This window comes from Danio aesculapii, chromosome 16 (assembly GCF_903798145.1).
Source record: "Danio aesculapii chromosome 16, fDanAes4.1, whole genome shotgun sequence".
In the NCBI taxonomy this organism is placed as follows: domain Eukaryota; kingdom Metazoa; phylum Chordata; class Actinopteri; order Cypriniformes; family Danionidae; genus Danio; species Danio aesculapii.
This window is the reverse complement of record NC_079450.1, coordinates 46,861,478-46,880,150: the sequence shown is the minus strand read 5'-3', so window position 1 is coordinate 46,880,150 and position 18,673 is coordinate 46,861,478. Positions and strand designations below refer to the sequence as shown.

At 33.0% G+C, this 18,673-nt stretch overlaps 1 protein-coding gene across 1 annotated transcript in view; it reads left to right on the top strand.

The window, feature by feature from the left end:
- The window catches only part of LOC130243144 (dynein axonemal heavy chain 11), a 140,820-nt gene that overhangs the window by 84,852 nt on the left and 37,295 nt on the right, over positions 1-18,673 (top strand). Inside the window, 9 exon segments of the mRNA XM_056475211.1 lie at positions 1,013-1,246; positions 4,467-4,613; positions 4,703-4,816; positions 6,205-6,348; positions 7,615-7,797; positions 9,626-9,727; positions 9,847-9,981; positions 15,614-15,787; positions 17,161-17,396. Coding sequence (XP_056331186.1) covers positions 1,013-1,246; positions 4,467-4,613; positions 4,703-4,816; positions 6,205-6,348; positions 7,615-7,797; positions 9,626-9,727; positions 9,847-9,981; positions 15,614-15,787; positions 17,161-17,396 — 1,469 coding nt within the window.

Genomic DNA, 18,673 nt, shown 5'->3' with positions numbered 1-18,673 from the left:
TGCTTATTGATGCTGAGCTTTGCAGGTGTTTTTCACACTTACATTTCACCATACAAAAAATGCAAATTACTTTTAATCTCAAAAGTTTTGATCAATTTTTAGAAATTGCATAATAAATTTACATAATAATTTGATGTCACTCACTGATAAAACCCCAACTTTGGCAACCCTATTTTAATAAGTAGAAAGTAGAAAACTCCCAATTGAAAAATAAAGTTGTATGCAAGTTTATATATATATATATATATATATATATATATATATATATATATATATATATATATATATATATATATATATATATATATATATTGCGCATACATTTGCTTCCATGACCATATCCCAGCTTTATCCAACATTTTTTTTTTTAATCTTAATGTGTTTATAATCATAAAAATCAGAAGAGCAGAAAAAAAAAGATTTATTTCTGACACAAATAACCAAGACCTTTGAGTTTAGGAGATCGATGTATTATTTACATGCATTTAACTCAATACGTTGTTTATCAAACTCCATTATCTCAGATCTTCATTTATAACCATCTCCTTTTTCTGTCTTTTTTGCCAGCCAGTTACATGTTTTATTGCTTTCCAGTGAATTATGATCTGTGTTCTTGCATCTTTTAAAACGCATTTGCCTTTGCGCGAATTGATCTTTAACAGTCTGATAAATGAGTCAGTCATCAGACAGCAGCGAACATCATAAATAACCAATAAACAAAACACAGCGTGTAGAAAGTTAGAAGCCGTGCAATGTAAACACTCGCCCTACTTTACGCAGGGTGTCACTAGCATCGGCCCATTATTTTTCCAGCTTAATCTTTCCCCCCTGGCGCCCTGCACCTAAATTTCAGATTGAGTAAGTCCAGAAGCCGGGGAAACACATACAAACTTGGAGATGAATTCAGGATTTATGAAGATGATATTTCAGGGCCTGTGACAGCCGAGGATGTTAAAGAGCATTTAATCCGTACGGGTCCCTCTCTAACCCTCTCTTACTCTCGTCTTTACAGCCGACCGTTCGGGAATCCATCAGTCTTTTCATGGCCCACGCGCACACCAGCGTCAAGCGGGTTAGCGAGCGTTACTGCCGCAACGAGAAGAGGCACAACTACAGCACGTCCAAGAGCTTCCTGGAGCAGCTGAGGCTTTACAAGAGTCTGCTGGAAAACAGGGAGAAGGAACTGCATCGGAGACTCGGCAGGCTTCAGTCTGGCCTTCAGAAAATCAAGAGCACTGCTTCTCAGGTGTGTAGAGTTCATAACAGGCCTGTGTTGAGTTCTTATGCTTGGACTGTGGGGAAACTGATGCTAGTTAAAGGGATAGTTCACCCAAAAATGAAAATTCCATCATCATTTATTCACCCTTGTTTCAAACATTTATGACTTCTTCCATTGAACACAAAATAAGATATTTTTAAAAAATGCTGAAAACCTGTAATCATTAACTTCTATAGTATTTGTTTTTCCAACTATAGAAGTAAATGGTTTTCAGCTTTCTTCAAAATGTCTTCTTTTGTGTTCAGCAGAATAAAGAAACTCATAAAGGTTTGTAACTGCTTGAGGGTGAGGGACTAATTAGTACATTTTCATTTTTGGATGAACCATTTTTTGTAATATTCCCAATATCAGTTACTAAGAGTTGAGGGACTCAAACATTCAGTTTTAATTTTTGATGATTGCTTGCCTTTGTGATATATAGGGTTTATTATTTTAAATGTTTTATTTAAAAAGAAAAAAAAACTGATTTATGTTCTCTTTCATTGACAGCTGCAATGCTTTAATTGCAAGCATTTCAAAATCCACTAAATAAAATTCAAAATAGACTGCAGTATGTCCAAAATTCAGCTGCTAGAATTCTGACAGGTACCATCACTCCGGTTTTGGATACTCTATATTGGCTTCATGTTAGTTTTTTTGTTGATGCTTACATATTAGGCCTTGCATGGTTTGGCTCTTCAATATATTTCAGAACTTTCAACTGTGTACTCTCCTGGGCGTGATCTCAGTTTTTCCGATCCTGGTATTTTAACATTTCCCTCCAGTTGTCTGCAATCTATGGGTGACCAGGCTTTTTCTTCTGTTGCTCCAAATCTCTGGAGCTCACTCCACTATAATATTAGGCACACTGAATCTTTTAAAGCATTTAAAGTATGCCTGACGACTTGCATTCGCCTATTTGTGAGGTGTATGTGTATTTTGGATTGGTTTTATATTTACAATCGACTTACAAAAGACTTGTTTTAATTTGTATATAATTTTTATTCTCCGCATAGCTTTTATAAATCACATTTTAAGATTATAAGGCTGAACGGCATGAAATGCCATCAGTCTACAAAGATTTCCAAGTATTTCTCTGTTGCAAACCAGATTTCACAATAATTAACCCTGAAAAAGTCAAAGCAAAGCAAACACTACCAGATTATGGTGGAATAAATACAGCAATACAACATACAAAAGAGAGAGATCATCTCAGAATGTCGCTTGCCTGTTCTGTAATGATTTGTTCAGCTGTAGTCTGAAACTTGCTCTGAGAAAACGCTGAGTTTTTCTCCTTCTCAGGTCTTATTATGCGGTCTCTGTCGCCATCTTGTTAAGATACAAAAACCTCTAAACTCCATCTGTAATTTTCCACTACAATATTTTTCTCAGCGTCTTTTTTGTTTGTGTACAATTATTTAATGATAAAAGTGATGCAAATAATCTATTCTTTGCCATAAACGTGAAATTACTGAATCAAGACATAGGAGGCTGAGAAAAATACTAATATTAGAAGACAATTTACAATGATACTTAGAGGTTTTTGCATCTGAACTCTTCAAACATATATATATATATGTTGCTTTTTTGACTTGCTATAACAATAACAAACACATTAACACTTTATTAATGTATACTTAACTAGTTAAAATACGTAACACTATTTTAATGTATACTTAAAATGTAAAACTTGTGTTTTGTTGAAGGATTTATTCCAAACTCCAAAGTTCCTTGGTAATGTCAACATCTGTATATATACAAAATTAAGTATATTTTTATATCTTTATATAAGATTTATTACCAAATCCCACCTTTATCCAACATTTTTTTTTTTAAATTGTGATTATCGGTATAAAAGGCAGAAGAGTGTGGCATTTGTATCTGGCTTGTGTAGACTCCTCAAGGCTGCAGGAGAAACTGCTGGAGAAATGTAGAGAGACTGTGGAGAAATGTAGTTACTGCTAGTTAATATGCCCATGATCGCTCACCGAAGGCTGAGGGACTCGTAAACCTTCAGTCTGGTAGTCTGAAGATTGCCTGCCTTTGTGATATAGGGTTTAGTATTCAAATATTGCAGAGGTTTTATCTAATAACGGGATCTAGATTAAAAATAATAATAAAAAAGAAACGCTGCTTTTATCACTTGCTGAAAGTTGTAAAAACCTGTCGACAAGGTCTCTCTGAGAGCTTTTATTGTAGGATTAAATTTGATCATGTTCTTGGTGAAAGTGCTCTAGAAGAAATTGTTCAAATTATATCTTCAAAAGTCAAATTGAGATATTTAATTTAAGCTAAGAAATATGAAAACAGTAATAGTTTGTAACCTTTCAACAAAATTGTCCTAAAACTGTCCAACAACACAAATTTTTATCTTACAAATGTGAAAAATGGTTTTAATGCATTTCAAAGTGTTGTCTTCTGAATTTTTTACTTATTAAATAAAAAAATACCTCACTACCACTCAATAATTAGGAGTTATAAATACAAAAATTCTTGCTGACCTTAGCATGCTATACTAAACATGTAAGCAATATGCCAACATGCTAAAACAGTGCTAACAACGTCCAAGCAATGTGTTTCACAACAGCATTCTAAAACATGCTAGTAACATGAACAGCAGTAGCATTGTGGTAAATCAATGTGCAATAGACTACTAAAATATGCTTGTAACGTGCTAACATTGTGTTAACTTTAGCCAATGCCTTGTCATATTAAACTGTGACAACATTATCTTAACACATTCTAACAAAAAGTTAACATTGTTGTGCTACAAACATGTTACAGTAGCTGTATGTTAAAACAAACAACAAACATGCTAAAACTGCATGAAAATCATGCTAGTATTGTGGCAAGTGGCATTGTGTTAAATATGCTAGTACATAAAATGTTAAAAGTTGATAGCGATGTTAAAATGTTAACGTTATTGTGCTAGCAACATTCATTCAAAGTTTTTTTTTAACAGTAAGTGTGTGTTTGTGTTTGTGTGTGTGGACATTATACTGTAAATTTCTATATCTTTTAATAGAATAGAATAGAATAGAATAGAATAGAATAGAAGAAGTTATTACCTCTAAAGAAAACTTCTGAATGACTGAACAGAATGTATAGTTAAATTTAGTGGAATCAGGTAAAGAAGGCATATAGGTAACTATGAATAACTAAGGGAATTTCATATATACTAATCTAAACATGATGTCTTTGTGATGAGGTGGAGGATCTGACAATAAAGCTGAACTCTCAGGAAGTGGAGCTAATGCTGAAAAACCAGGCGGCTGAGGCTCTTATGGCCAGAATCGGCCTGCAGACAGAAAGAGTGAGCCAGAAGAGAGAAGATGCAGACCTGGAGGAGCAAAAGGTGGAGGAACCAAAGAGATGTGTCTGTACCCAATGTCAAGATGGTAATGTAGCATTTCCTCCTTAATATGAATGTGTTTTCATTTTTAGGTGGCAGCTATGCAAGCAGAGGTGTCTCGAAGACTGAGAGAATGTGAAATGGATCTGGCTAAAGCTGAACCTGCTTTAGAAGCAGCTACAGCTGCTCTCCAAACACTCAACAAGGTGATATAAAAATTTCCAGCAAATCTTAAATATATATGCATTATTATATTTTTAAAAAGGTTTGGGGTCATTTATATATAAATATTTAAAAATTGTATTTATATTCATTCAGCTATTCAGTTCAAACATATCTATACATTTAAGTAACTTATATATATATCATAATTATAAGCTAAAATATAAATATTTAAATAATTAAACTGTCAAATATTATATGTATTATATTACATAGCAAAAATAAAAAATAATAATTTTGTCCTTTTATTTTTGACTTCTATTTTGACTGTTTTATTTGTTTGATGAATAGGATTTGTCGGAAAAACTACATACATATATACATACATACATATATATATATATATATATATATATATATATATATATATATATATATATATATATTATATATATATATATATATATATATATATATATATATATATATATATATGTATGTATGTATGTAGTTTTTCCGACATATATATATGTATGTAGTTTTTCCGACAAATCCTATTCATCAAACAAATAAAACAGTCAAAATAGAAGTCAAAAATAAAAGGACAAAATTATTATTTTTTATTTTGCTATGTAATATAATACATATAATATTTGACAGTTTAATTATTTAAATATTTATATTTTAGCTTAAAATTATGATGCTGAAAACCCGTCTTTGAATCAAAGCAATAAATTGCATTTTAATAAATATTTTATTACAATTATTAATAATAAATAATTTAATAAGTTATCATCAATCATTTATATTAATAATATCCATGTTTTACAGTGGTACTATTTAAAGCCATATTTTGATCATACACATGCAAATAAACTTCTTTCAAATCTTACCAATGCTAAATTTTTAAATGTTAGTAAATACATTTTTCATCTATTTATAAACAAAATACTTTTATAAAAAATGTTTGATTGTGTGAACAAGTAAGAATACAAAAATAAACAATAAAACAGTTTAACAGAGACATTTAAAATGAACCTTTCTTTCGGGACAGTAGTGTTATTTATTTAAACATTATATTCACATTTTTGTTTTTCTTAAATGTAATAAACATATAAAATAAAAAAAGGGATTTTAGCAATAATGTGTGACAATGTAATATCATACAGTGCATTTAATAAAATTATGACAAAAATATACATTCATGCTAACCATATTCTAGCAATCTCACCTTATTATTTTGACAAAAACCTGCTATTTTAAAATCTAATCACTGGTGGATTTGTAGGAATTTTTTGTCCCCATGCTCTGTGAATCACAATACCAGTTTAATTGAAATATGTGTGCCACCTGACTGACGTTTGAAGGCTAACACTTACTCAATTAATTGTTCTTAAAGGCTCTTTTTTTCTCTCTCCTTGATGTCTTTTAGGTAAATCTGACAGAGTTAAAGACGTTTCCGAATCCCCCGGAGGCCGTGATTAATGTCACAGCGGCTGTGATGGTTCTTTTGGCTCCACGTGGGCAAATTCCTAAAGACCGCGGGTGGAAGGCCGCCAGAGTCTTCATGGGCAAGGTAAAACATGACAATAACACACCCAGAGCTGCCTGATTCATGCCAGTGTAATCCACACACAGCCCTTGACCCACAGACCCCGCTAACATTGCACAGCGGCATGAAAACGCTACATTATGAAAACACTTCCGCGGAGGAGCATATTAAATACATGTCACATGATATAGAAATGAAAATATCAGGGAAAGGTTGATTTATGAGGTCAGTGTGAAGGGGAGGAGATGGCTTTTGAATGCATGTTGTGTTGATGTATAGGATGGATAAAGAACTAGGATGCAGATTCAGAGGTTGCAGGTTGAGTCTTAAGTAGGGGTGACCCAGGAATGAAAAAGGCAATATTTATCCTTTATTACTGTGCCATTGAGTCCAACAATTTACCCCAGACTTTTCCAGGACAAAATGCTAAACATGCTAGAAACATAAACAAAGTTATACTGCTAGCATGGTTTAAACATATGTAAACAAAAATGTTTAACATTCTAGAAATGTCTTAGGAATGTCCCATTGTAATGTTCACAGTGTGACATGCGGGGTTCATGCTAGCAATGGTAAACACACTAGCAACATGCCAGAAACATCAACAACATGCTAATTCCCAGTCTAAAGATGCCAAGCATGTTAGAACCATGCTAACAACATGTTTTATATTCATATTAGCAATGTGTTAGTAGCAATCTATATAGACATGCTTAGACGTTAATACTTGTGCTAATCCTTCTAGAAGCATGTTAATGTCTTGCTTAGTTATAATGTTAAAACAATGCTAACAGCATAATACCTCTTAGTAACCTATAATTATATATAAATAAAATCAACTCATGCTTGCCATCTGCTGAACATGCTAGTGGGAGCAATAGTAACGATGTTTTAAACCATACAGTGGACTTACTAAAACAAAAATGCAATGACAATGTTGTGAAGGGGATAAACCATGTCATTGTTGTAAATCATGCTAACACTATACTAGAATAACTTAGGACATGCAAACAGTGTTTTAGTACATGTCGTTTATGTGTTAAAATGTTAGCAATATCATTGATACTTAATGTGTTAGTTCACATTAGCTTCCTCATACTCCATATAGTCTATAGCAAGATTCGTGACTCATTCAAAGTCCAGAAAAAATACCAAACAAAACAGACTATATGCTTTTAATGCATTAATCTGAATATTATTAGGCTATTAAGCTATGCGGATACCTTTGTGTGCATATACAACAAAATAACTTTATTCAACAGTTCAAACTATATCTCTGGTGTTCTGCAGGTGGATGACTTTCTGCAGGCTCTTCTTTCTTATGATAAAGAGCACATCCCTCAGTCGTGTCTGATTGTGGTAAAGCAAGAATACCTTAAAAATCCACAGTTTCATCCCGATCACGTCCGGACCAAGTCCTATGCAGCTGCAGGTCTCTGTGCCTGGGCCATCAACATAGTGCGCTACTATGAGGTACAGAACTGACTTCATTTAAATACATCTATGTAACTAGCAATATAAAGAAAAAATATATTTTATTTAAATTTGAATGAATAAACAGGGTTTAAAATACAGTACATGTATAAAAAATTATTAGTATTTCTATAAATTATATTAATTTGCGTGCAAAAGGATTTGGAATACAAAATATATAACTTTTCTAACATTAAAGTGCTTTTATTCACTTTCATTTATTTATTTTTTTTAATGCATAGATACAGTTGAAGTCAGAATTATTAGCCCCCCTGATAATTTTTTCCTAATTTCTGTTTAACGGAGAGGAGATTTTTTCAACACATTTCTAAACATAATAGTTTCAATAACTCATTTCTAATAACTGATTTATTTTATCTTTGCCACGATGACAGTACATAATATTTTACAATATATTTTTCAAGACACTTCTATACAGCTTAAAGTGACATTTAAAGGCTTAACTAGGTTAATTAGGTTAACTAGGCAGGTTAGGGTAATCAGGTTTTTGAATAATGATAGTTTTTTCAGTAGACAATCGGAAAATATATAGCTTAAAAGGGCTGATAATTTTGACCTTAAAATGGTTTTTAAAAAATTAAAAGCTGCTTTTATTCTAGCCAAAATAAAACAAATAGGACTTTCTCCAGAAGAAAAAATATTATAAAACATAATTTGTGAAATATTTAAAAATAATTCTGACATCAACTGTATATCATTGCAATTTGAGGAATTTAGGAACTCTAAAAAATAATAAAAACCTGAAACTCAATTATGAAAATGTCAAAATAGTGTTTAGATTTAATATTACAAACAATCATATATTTAGTATTTGACTAAAATGGCAAAATGCAATAGATAAAATTAATTCATACATTAACAGTGAGCAATACATTTAACAATATTGTACATTTTGAATTAGGCATGGGCCGGTATAAGATTCTAACTATATGATGAAAATATACCATTGGATAAATATATCACGGTTTGACAGTAAAATATATATTTTTCAAATGTCTAGGTAAAAACGAAAAGTTTTTTTTTTTTTTCCCATTTGAACACAATATATTTTATTTAGAGAAACATTTATTATATTTTGGAGCATTAAACAGGTTAAATAATTAAAATAAATAATTGACTTCTGCTGTCCTCATTAGTTTCAAAAACACTGATTACTTTACAAATGAAAACAGCATCTTTGAATATCTTTTCTGTTGGAGATACTGTTATATACTGTAGGAACAATATAGCAGAAAATTCTGGGTTTTTTTATACCTTGACTGTTCCAAACCGCGGTATACCTTGAAAATGGTTATTGTCAAATTTGATTATTTGAATAATGTAGGTAGTAAGCTGTTTATTGTTGTTTCATGTTAACTGAGTTCATGTAGACTATGCAAAATAATAACTCAGAAACATGTGGAAAATGCTGAAAATCTTTTTTTTTTAAATATATGTTTTAAAGTTTTGTTTATATATGAAATATGTGAATATTGTTGCAAAAATGCACATTTAAATTATTGAATGATTTCTGTTTAGTATTTTTTGTTTTCAGTAAATCTGTTCAGTAATTTTACTTTCAACTTTATAAAAATATATAAAAATCACATTTAAGAAGTAATAAGGATTTATCTATATTTAAAAAAAATAAATGCATGAAAAAATGTTTTAGGAAATATTGTAAAAAAAAATTTAAAGCTCATGTAAAAAATGTAAGCTTTTTCATTTTAAAGCTTTAAAATGACAAATAACAAATCTTTTATTTCAAGAATTTAATTAAGTAATTATTAGCCTGTCTATGAAAGAAAATATGTTTTCTCTTCCTCAGGTTTATTGTGAGGTTGCACCGAAACGTCTGGCTCTGGCACAAGCCAACAGTGAACTAGAAACTGCTACCACAAAACTCCTCAGTGTTCGAAAGAAACTGGAAGTAAGTATAATGTAAATTAGCTTCATTTTATACAATAAACACACCATAGGCAGTCAGTTACTTTAAACTCAATATTCAGATATAAAGCAGTATATCTTATATCTGCTTTGTGCTGACAGGATCTGGACCGGCACCTGCAAAGCCTAACAGCTCAGTTTGAGAGGGCAGCGACTGAGAAACTGCACTGCCAGGAGGAAGTGACCCGCACCAGCCAGACCATTAAACTGGCCAATCGGCTGGTGGGAGGCCTGCAGGTACGGGATGGCTGTGAGAGGAGAGGGTCTGGACACAAACAGACCCGAACTCAACATGAATTTGGCTTGGGTCAATGGGGAGGTGGTCATGGCTTAAATGTTTGGCCAGACGCTGAAATCGAGCGTTCGGAAGGAAGGCAAATGCACCATTGATTTGGGCAAGAGACTTAGATGGCTGTTGGCCAGTTTAGGATGGCGAAAAACAAGAAGGGCACGCATTCATCTGCTATCTGTTTTCCTGAATGGGGTGATCAGGGTAATTGGTTTATGAGGGGTGAAATGGATTTGTGTTGATATCTTTGAAAGAAGTAATGAAAGAAGTTTATGACGTAAAATAAAATAAAAACTGGCAACATTTTTAAAATATAGTACAAATGATTTTTAAAAATGTTTAATGGATTATTTTTAAATATTTAAATATTATTATAATTTGAGGAATTATTTTTAAATAATGTTGAGTTCTTTGGGGTGAACATGCTAGTCAGATTGTTATAAACAATCATTTATTTCAATATAAAATCAAGCCTGAAAGGTAAATGCTGCTGGGGTATGAATACTTTTGTGCTTGAGTTTGAAGTGCAGTTTGAAAAACTTCATTAAAAAACAATTAATAAAAATGTAATTGATACTTTAAAAGGTTCAATATAACATGTGCAATACTACTCTACAAAGGCAAAACACCTTAAAGGTCCCATGAAGTGCTTTGAAATATGCATTTCTATTCGATCTTTGACTTAATCTCAACCAAAACATGATGAAGGGGTGGAACATAGAGTAGCTCCTCCCCTTTAAAAAAATAGCCAATGGCGTTTTGTTTTATCACAGCCCTGCTACTGAGGCCCCGTTTACACTAATATGTTTTAGTTTTAAACGCATACGTTGTGCTACGGTTACACCTTCCGTCCACAATTCGCCAGAGTTTTCGAGCACTGAAAATTGAACTTTTTGAAAATGCTGAAGAGGCCGTTTTGGTTTTAAAACACACTGTTCGGTGTCAGTGTGGACAGGGAAAAACGGATACATTTGAAAATGGAGGCATGGTTGCAGACATTCACTTATGTGTTTGGGGCTTTTTCTTCAATATTAAGTAGCCTAATCAAGGTTCAGTCTTGCATCAGTCTTACTCTCTTGTAAGTTCAGACTTAGCAAGTTTGATATGGAAAACAAACCCTGAGGACATGTCGGGTAAATCTTCAAAGCGATCAGGGTACTTTATAACCTCAGTCACATCACCCAGGCTACAATGTTTCACTTTCTTAACAATAAAATAAAAACATGATACAAGGAACTGCCTTTTTTGATATTAACAACTTAACAGACACCAAAAAAAGTTGTGCGTTGTGTAGCGTTGTGTAGCTACATATTTATATGACCATAATCTTCACTGTATGCATATTTGTAACAAAATGAAGCCTATAACATAACAGCCTCCGTTCATTCTCATTGAAAATACAAAACATCCCCTCTCTTTTGCTGAATATGAGTTTTAATAATCAATAATGACCATTATAAAAGTATAACGTACAAGGCAAGCGATCAGTCAAATGTGCAGAATCAGTGTACATTAACTTATTATTAACTTATCTTTGCGCTCAGCCAAAACACGTTACCTGAGAACAAGTAATAGAGTCAAAAGACCAAAGTCGGAGAATATGTCGTTAGATAAAGACATTAAATTAAATATCACGTTTAACTAATATAGTGAGATTAGATCCAGCGGTAGATCCTTGATGAACAGTCCGACAAACACCACTCTCATCGCTAATGTGCATGCCAGAGTGTGTGTGTAGTCACGTGATGTGCATTTTCAGCAGTGTAGTGTGGACTAAGAGTTGTTCAGAAATGCTGGGTGAAACGCCAGTGTGGACGTGGAATGTTTTCATTCTAAAACGCTGTTTTAAAACTAAAACGTATTAGTGCAAACGGGGCCTGAGAGTGGTTTAGCTCAAGTGCATCAAATAAAACAAGCAAATGAGAAGCGTCTTGAAGGTGGCGGGGCATGTCAGATACTAGAGAGCATTTGATTGGTTATGATGTGATGAGAAACTGTAGTATGACGTAACATGAATAAAACCATTGGTCCATTTTGGCAGAAGTGACAAACTACAAGCTTTACAGGTTTATATCATTTATATTAAAATGAATATTACTTCTTATTTGTTTTATTTTTTCTAGAATAAAAGCTGTTTTTATTTTTTTAAAGAAACATTTTAAGGTCAAAATTATTAGCCCCTTTAAGCTATTTTTTTTTCGATAGTCTACAGAACAAACCATCATTATACAATAACTTGCCCAATTACCCTAACCTGCCTAGTTAACCTAATTAACCTAGTTAAGCCTTTAAATGTCACTTCAAGCTGAGAAGTTAGGGTTGGGCCGATAGACGATCGCCGATAGCTGATAGACACCACGATGCTGAGCCGGCATCGCGATCCTTCGCCCCCTGTCGCAAATTTGCTCACGAAAAATACACACTTAGGCTCCATTTACACTAGGTCTTAGTTTTTAAATGGCATTTTAGAACGAAAATGATCCACTATGACGTTTTTAGTGTTTCTGAACAGCCCTCCGTCCTCACTACCGCTGTATATGCTCATCACGTGACCACACACACACTCTGTCATGCACTCGAGACAGCGGCTACAGGCAGTCAGCGAGTCAGTACACTGCTTCAATCTTTCACTTTCAGGCTTGTACTTAGTTATGTTAGCGAAAACTTCAGATACTGTTGGTTGTGTGCCTTTTTTACCAGCAAAATTTTTGTGGCCAGCAAAAAAAGAGCACAATTTAATGTAATTATCATGATCATGGTGCAAAAATAACTACACCCCAATTAATGTGTTAGGATAATATATACAATTAATTAGTTGTAAAGTAGATTTTTATTTATTTAATGTATTTTTGCATTATTTTTGCAACACCTAAGTTGAATTTAATGTATTGTTGTTCTTATCTTTAATATGTGACCACACTTATATTCAATAATGGATATAACTCCTTAATAAAAGAGTTTTGTAGAAAAATTGTCCCTATTGACTGAGAAAAGGATAAAAATCCTAATTTTCAAAGTGGGCGTACTTATTTCTGCTGGGCACTGTATTTCTGTGTGGTTATCTAAAATCTTTAGCAGCGTTAATGCAAAAAAATAATAATGGCGTAATGTTTCTTTTAACGCTTTTATTCCAAACGTTCGACTTTCTTCTTCAGAGAAATGAATAGCGCTACAATGGGACAGCTTGGCTTTTAAACATATCAAGACAAATGATTTGTCTTTATGCCATTGACCTGGAAGCAATAGTGTTTAGACTAATAAATCAGCCCGTCTATATGTAATCATTAACTTACCTCAAAGCCTTAACAGCTGTTGGAAATTAAAAACGCTTCACCCAGGACTGAGTGATATTCCAAGCAATCCATAATGCATTAGGCTAAAATTATAGTGATTTTTAACTGTCTGAGAATTTATTATGCGACATGTTCTGGAAGCTCGGCCCCTGCGAAGGCGATGTCAGACAAGATTTATCGTTGCGGTAGCATCGCTGCAATGTTATTGAAGTCTTAAATGAGTGCTACATTGATGCTGAGTGAGAATGTAACTAAACTTTCAAAGACAGTTTAGGTGAATTGCGACTGTTTACATTATCGCTCATGCTCTGTCTGTGTTTATGATCGATCGCGAGGTGAGAGACAGCAGATGGGTTAAGAGGTGAGGTTTATATCTGGGTCTGAAGGCTACATTTGAGCTTTTTTTCGCTCAACTTTAGGTGGTTCTCCTTTGCCTCACTCATTCTGTTACTGGCTTGAATTTGCAGAAGTGTAAGGAAGTTAAAATATAAGCTTTATATATTTAAAATGTAGTCTGCATTTATTTGAATAATACTCGTAAATAAATGTATTGACACAGTAAAACATAACTGTGTTTTATTTTCATTTATTTTAAAAATATATTTGTTCAATTGATGAAGCATCTTTTTATAGCTATTCAGATTATAAACAAAGTTCCTTTGTAACTCTGTAAACTTTACTTTATATACAAAAGTCACGAAGGAAACAGATTAATTTTATTTAATTTAATTTAATTTAATTTAATTTAATTTAATTTTATTTTATTTTATTTTATTTTATTTTATTTTATTTTATTTTATTTTATTTTATTTTATTTTATTTTATTTTATTTTATTTAAACATACAAAACCTACAGCCTCTCACTTCTGCCAATAGAATCAGCGACTTTGGTGATGTCATTCTGCTCTTTTCTATGCCACGTTTCATCCGATTTTGTCAAATCACATGCTCTTAAGAAGCTAAATTGCTACTCCTCCTCCCACTATATAAATAGAGGTTAAATCTGCAGCTGAAATCAGCCAATTTTATGTTCAATAGCACATACAGTACGTATTATGAATAAATGATTCAGACCATGTAAATATTCTTTCCATTGGGATCAATGAAGTCTGGTTTTCTTGAGTATAATATGAACCACCACTGTGAACTATACAAGCTGTCAACATATCAGACTATTTTAAATTCTACATATAATGCTGCATTTTTACAACATTTTAAGTGATTTTAAAGCAGATATACTCAGTTAGACATACTCAGCATTACTGTTAGATCATGACGGTCATAAGCTGTCAAATGTAGCTTTACTGAGCTTAATGGCTCTGGACAAACTGTGAAATAAACAATATACTATTGGCCCGATTAAAAAGGGACAGGGGCTTGTTATGCCCACCCTGTCTTCTTCTCAGTATTTTTTTTATATTTGTTTCAAGGCATTTTAGGGGACCTTTAGGTCACTCTTAAATATAAATGAGTGTACAAATAATTGAGTTAAGCTTACAAATCATTTTAAGGGTAACTGTAATATCAAAGGGATTTCAGATAACACTTTATAAGTTCTTATAAAGTATGTACATATTCTACATACCCTAAACCTACACAATACCTACCCCCAGTGTTGGGGGTATCATGTTATAAGAAATGTGCATTATGTAATAATATTACTTTTCTAAAGTAACAGGTAATGCATTACTTAAGAAAAAATAAGTAAATGATATTTGAGCTGCATGAAACACATCCCATTTAAAAATCTTTTTTATGTTATTAAACATTTAAAAATGTTTAATATCTGTCTTTTACTTTAATATAAATTATTTCATATTAATGCTTTAATTAGGCTTTATTGGAATCTTTGTATTAATGGGCAGTGAATTTACTTAACTAATAATGCAAAAACTACAAAAGAAGAAAACACAATGCTTTAAACTTTAAATAATCTCTATAGCTCTGGGGTTAGGAAGTTCTCAGTAGCTAATATTATCCTACGTTATCATGTTTTGTGTTTTTTATTTTATTATTATTTAAAAAAAGGACCTGCAAGTTCTGGAAGATATCAAGCCTCAGTCAGAAAAATAAAGCAAAAGTAACTTGGAAGTAATGTAACACATTACATTCCATAAAAGTAACCACTTTTTGTGATGCAATTAGTTACATTTTGGGGGAGTAAATCAATACCTAAACCCAACTACTAACTTAATATCTATTAATATGCAGTAAAGTAGTAATATATTGTCCTAAAAGTCTTTTTGCATGTTTGAGTTCGATTGACCTAGTAATTTGTTGATTGTAGGCAGAAAACGTGCGCTGGTCTGAGGGTCAGCTGGAGCTGGAGGATCAGCTGAGGACTGTGTGTGGTGATGTGCTTATAGCAGCTGCTTTTGTCTCTTACGCTGGATATTTCACACAGCCGTATCGTCATCAGCTCCTTCACGACATGCTGATTCCTTTCCTCAGAGAACTCCAGGTATGAGTTGTCATTTTTGGGCACATACAGTCTAATGGTAAAATAGGTATTAGAAATAGTTCTTTCATATTATTAAATTCAAGTTTATTTAATTAGGACTTTTCATGATTCATATCATTTCAAAGCAACTTTATAGAAAGAATTCATGATTATTCTGAGGAAATTTGAAGAAAACACTCTCTATTTTTCTCTAAATGGTCGACTTTATGGTGCTTAATGATTTGAACTTACAAATTAGTAAATATTGTTTTAATTCATCTTCAGTGGACTCTAGATGATTGATCCACGCTGGGAAATTAGGATATAACCAAATGAAATGATTGGACAGTAATTTAATAAATTGAAATAAATTGAAAAAAATAAAATAAATCAAGCTTTATGTTTTGACCACAACATTTTTTTTGTGGTTAAATACTTGATCCATTTTTTTATTATATTCATTTTTATTTGTATTGTTATTATCTTGTGAGATTGTTGTTTTGCTTGGTAAAAAAAAAAAAAAACTTTAAACAAGTATAAATTTATACTTTTTAAGTTTAAATCATTGAGTACCATATAAGTAACCATATAAATACCATACACCATATAAATAACTACACTGTTCCAATTTACTATGACCTTTTATGTGAAGCTGCTTGGACACAATCTACATTGTAAAAGCGCTATACAAATAAAGGTGAATTGAATTGAATTGAATTGAATTGAATTGAATTGAATTGAATTGAATTGAATTGAATTGAATTGAATTGAATTGAATAAGTCCACTGTATGGATGCAGTGTTCTCCAGGAAAAAAAAACAAACAAAAACATAAGCTCTTTTCTAACAAAGACATTAGTAATTCAGGAAATATTTATTCTGCAATGGAACTAATCCTTTAAGAGTAATGTGGTCCTCAGAGTCACACTAACTGTTCACACCTTTTTATTTTTGTCTTGTTTCTAGTCTAAAAGATTATCTTGTTTTAGCTTTGAAATAGATTATTTTGCCTACCCAGTTGGCAGATTATTTGTTTTAGGGACTAACTTACTTGTTTTCAGAAATAATAATTCAAAATTAAGACAAAATTTTAACTTAAGTAAATGCTTCTTGATTAGGCATTTTTAAAAATTTGGACTAAAACAGGACAAAACTATTATTGTAATATTACTGAATGAGAAGGTTCTGTGCAGATACATCTTGCAGATAATGACTGTGATATTATGACATTAATCAACTCTCTTGTCAAGGTTAAGAGAGTTTTTGGATCATTGTTTCTTCCTGAGCTGTCTACTGTAAAATCCTGTTACCGTACAACTGTGTCTGCCCTCCAGTGGAGCGTTGAATTGAATAGCATCACTGTCTGTCTTCCTCTCCTCACACCTCGTGATCCAGACCCCTGTCCCGCTGACAGACGGTCTGGACCCTGTACTTACGCTGACTGACCAGGCCACTGTGGCAGGCTGGCAGAACCAGGGCCTGCCAGCTGATCGGCTGTCCATTGAAAATGCAGCCATCCTGATGTCCAGCCAGCGCTGGCCTCTGATCGTGGATCCTCAGCAACAGGCCAGCAAGTGGATCCGAAACCTGTACGGGCCCAGCCTGAGGGTGCTGCAGTATGGACAGAAAGGGTTAGTATTAGTCAAAGATTAGTATTAGTGGTTTGTGTGTGTGCGTGCGTGCGTGCGTGCATGCGTGCGTGCGTGCGTGCGCGTGTGTGTGTGTGTGTGTGTGTGTGTGTGTGTGTGTGTGTGTGTGTGTGTAATAATATAAGGAAATATGAAAGGCAGCAATGCTATTTTTAAAGTTGTTAATTTTGTTTAAGAGGTATCCTCCAAATGCTGCACATATATAATATGCTGTTACTCCTGACAGTTTTGCACAATTATTCATTCTCTGTGGGATTTTGCACAGCAGTTTTTAAGTTACACATTTATGTATAGAGCAATCATTTTTCGGTAACACTTTTAAATAATAGTGCATTGGTTAATGTTAGTTTATGTATTTATTAACATGAACGAACATTTAGTAATACATTTATTGTGGTATTTATTAATCTTTGTTAATGTTATTTAATGTAAACACTGTTAGTTTGTTTGCACTTTGCATTAACTAATGTTAACAAGCACAACTTCCAGTTTTAATAATGCATTACTAAGTATGATTAGTAAGTAAACTATGATTAATAAATTATTTACAAGATTACTCATAATTAGTTAATGTCAGTAAATTCATTATCTAACATTAAAGGGCACCTATGGTGAAAAATCCACTTTTAAAGCTGTTTGGACAGACATGTGTGTAAGTGTAGGTTATAAACTGTCATATTGGTGTGATATAAACACACCCAGTCCTTTTTTTTTTAATTTAACAACATAAAAACGGTTTACAAGTTTAAAATGTTTTAAAACCGTGCATGTGTGTAATGAATTACAGCGATTTAGCTTAGCATTACTTCATCAGCACAGCCGCGTGTCAGAACAATTATAAAAGACGCTTCAATCCCGGTTTGGGGACGTTAAATCAGGTTTATTTTGTACATTAACAAAACAGATATCCATCCATCCATACCCTATCTCTCTCTTTCTCTCTCTCTCTCTCTCTCTCTCTCTCTCTCTCTCTTTCTCTCTGTTTGTGTGTGTGTGTGTGGGGGGGGGGGGGGGGGGTCTGCGCTATTGGTGTGTGTCTGCGCTATGTGTGTGTGCGTGTCCTCGCTGTGTGTGCGCGGGAACTTTGTAACGACTTTGTGTGTGAGTCATGGTTGCAACTCACAAAAAATGCATCAAATACCAATTGGTAAAATTCTTACTGTAGTATATCTCACGAACGCGACGTGAGATCTGCTTCCTCAGGCAGCCGAGGGCGGCGATTGAGGCATGTTGCTGACAGGCACGTGGGAACGGTGGGC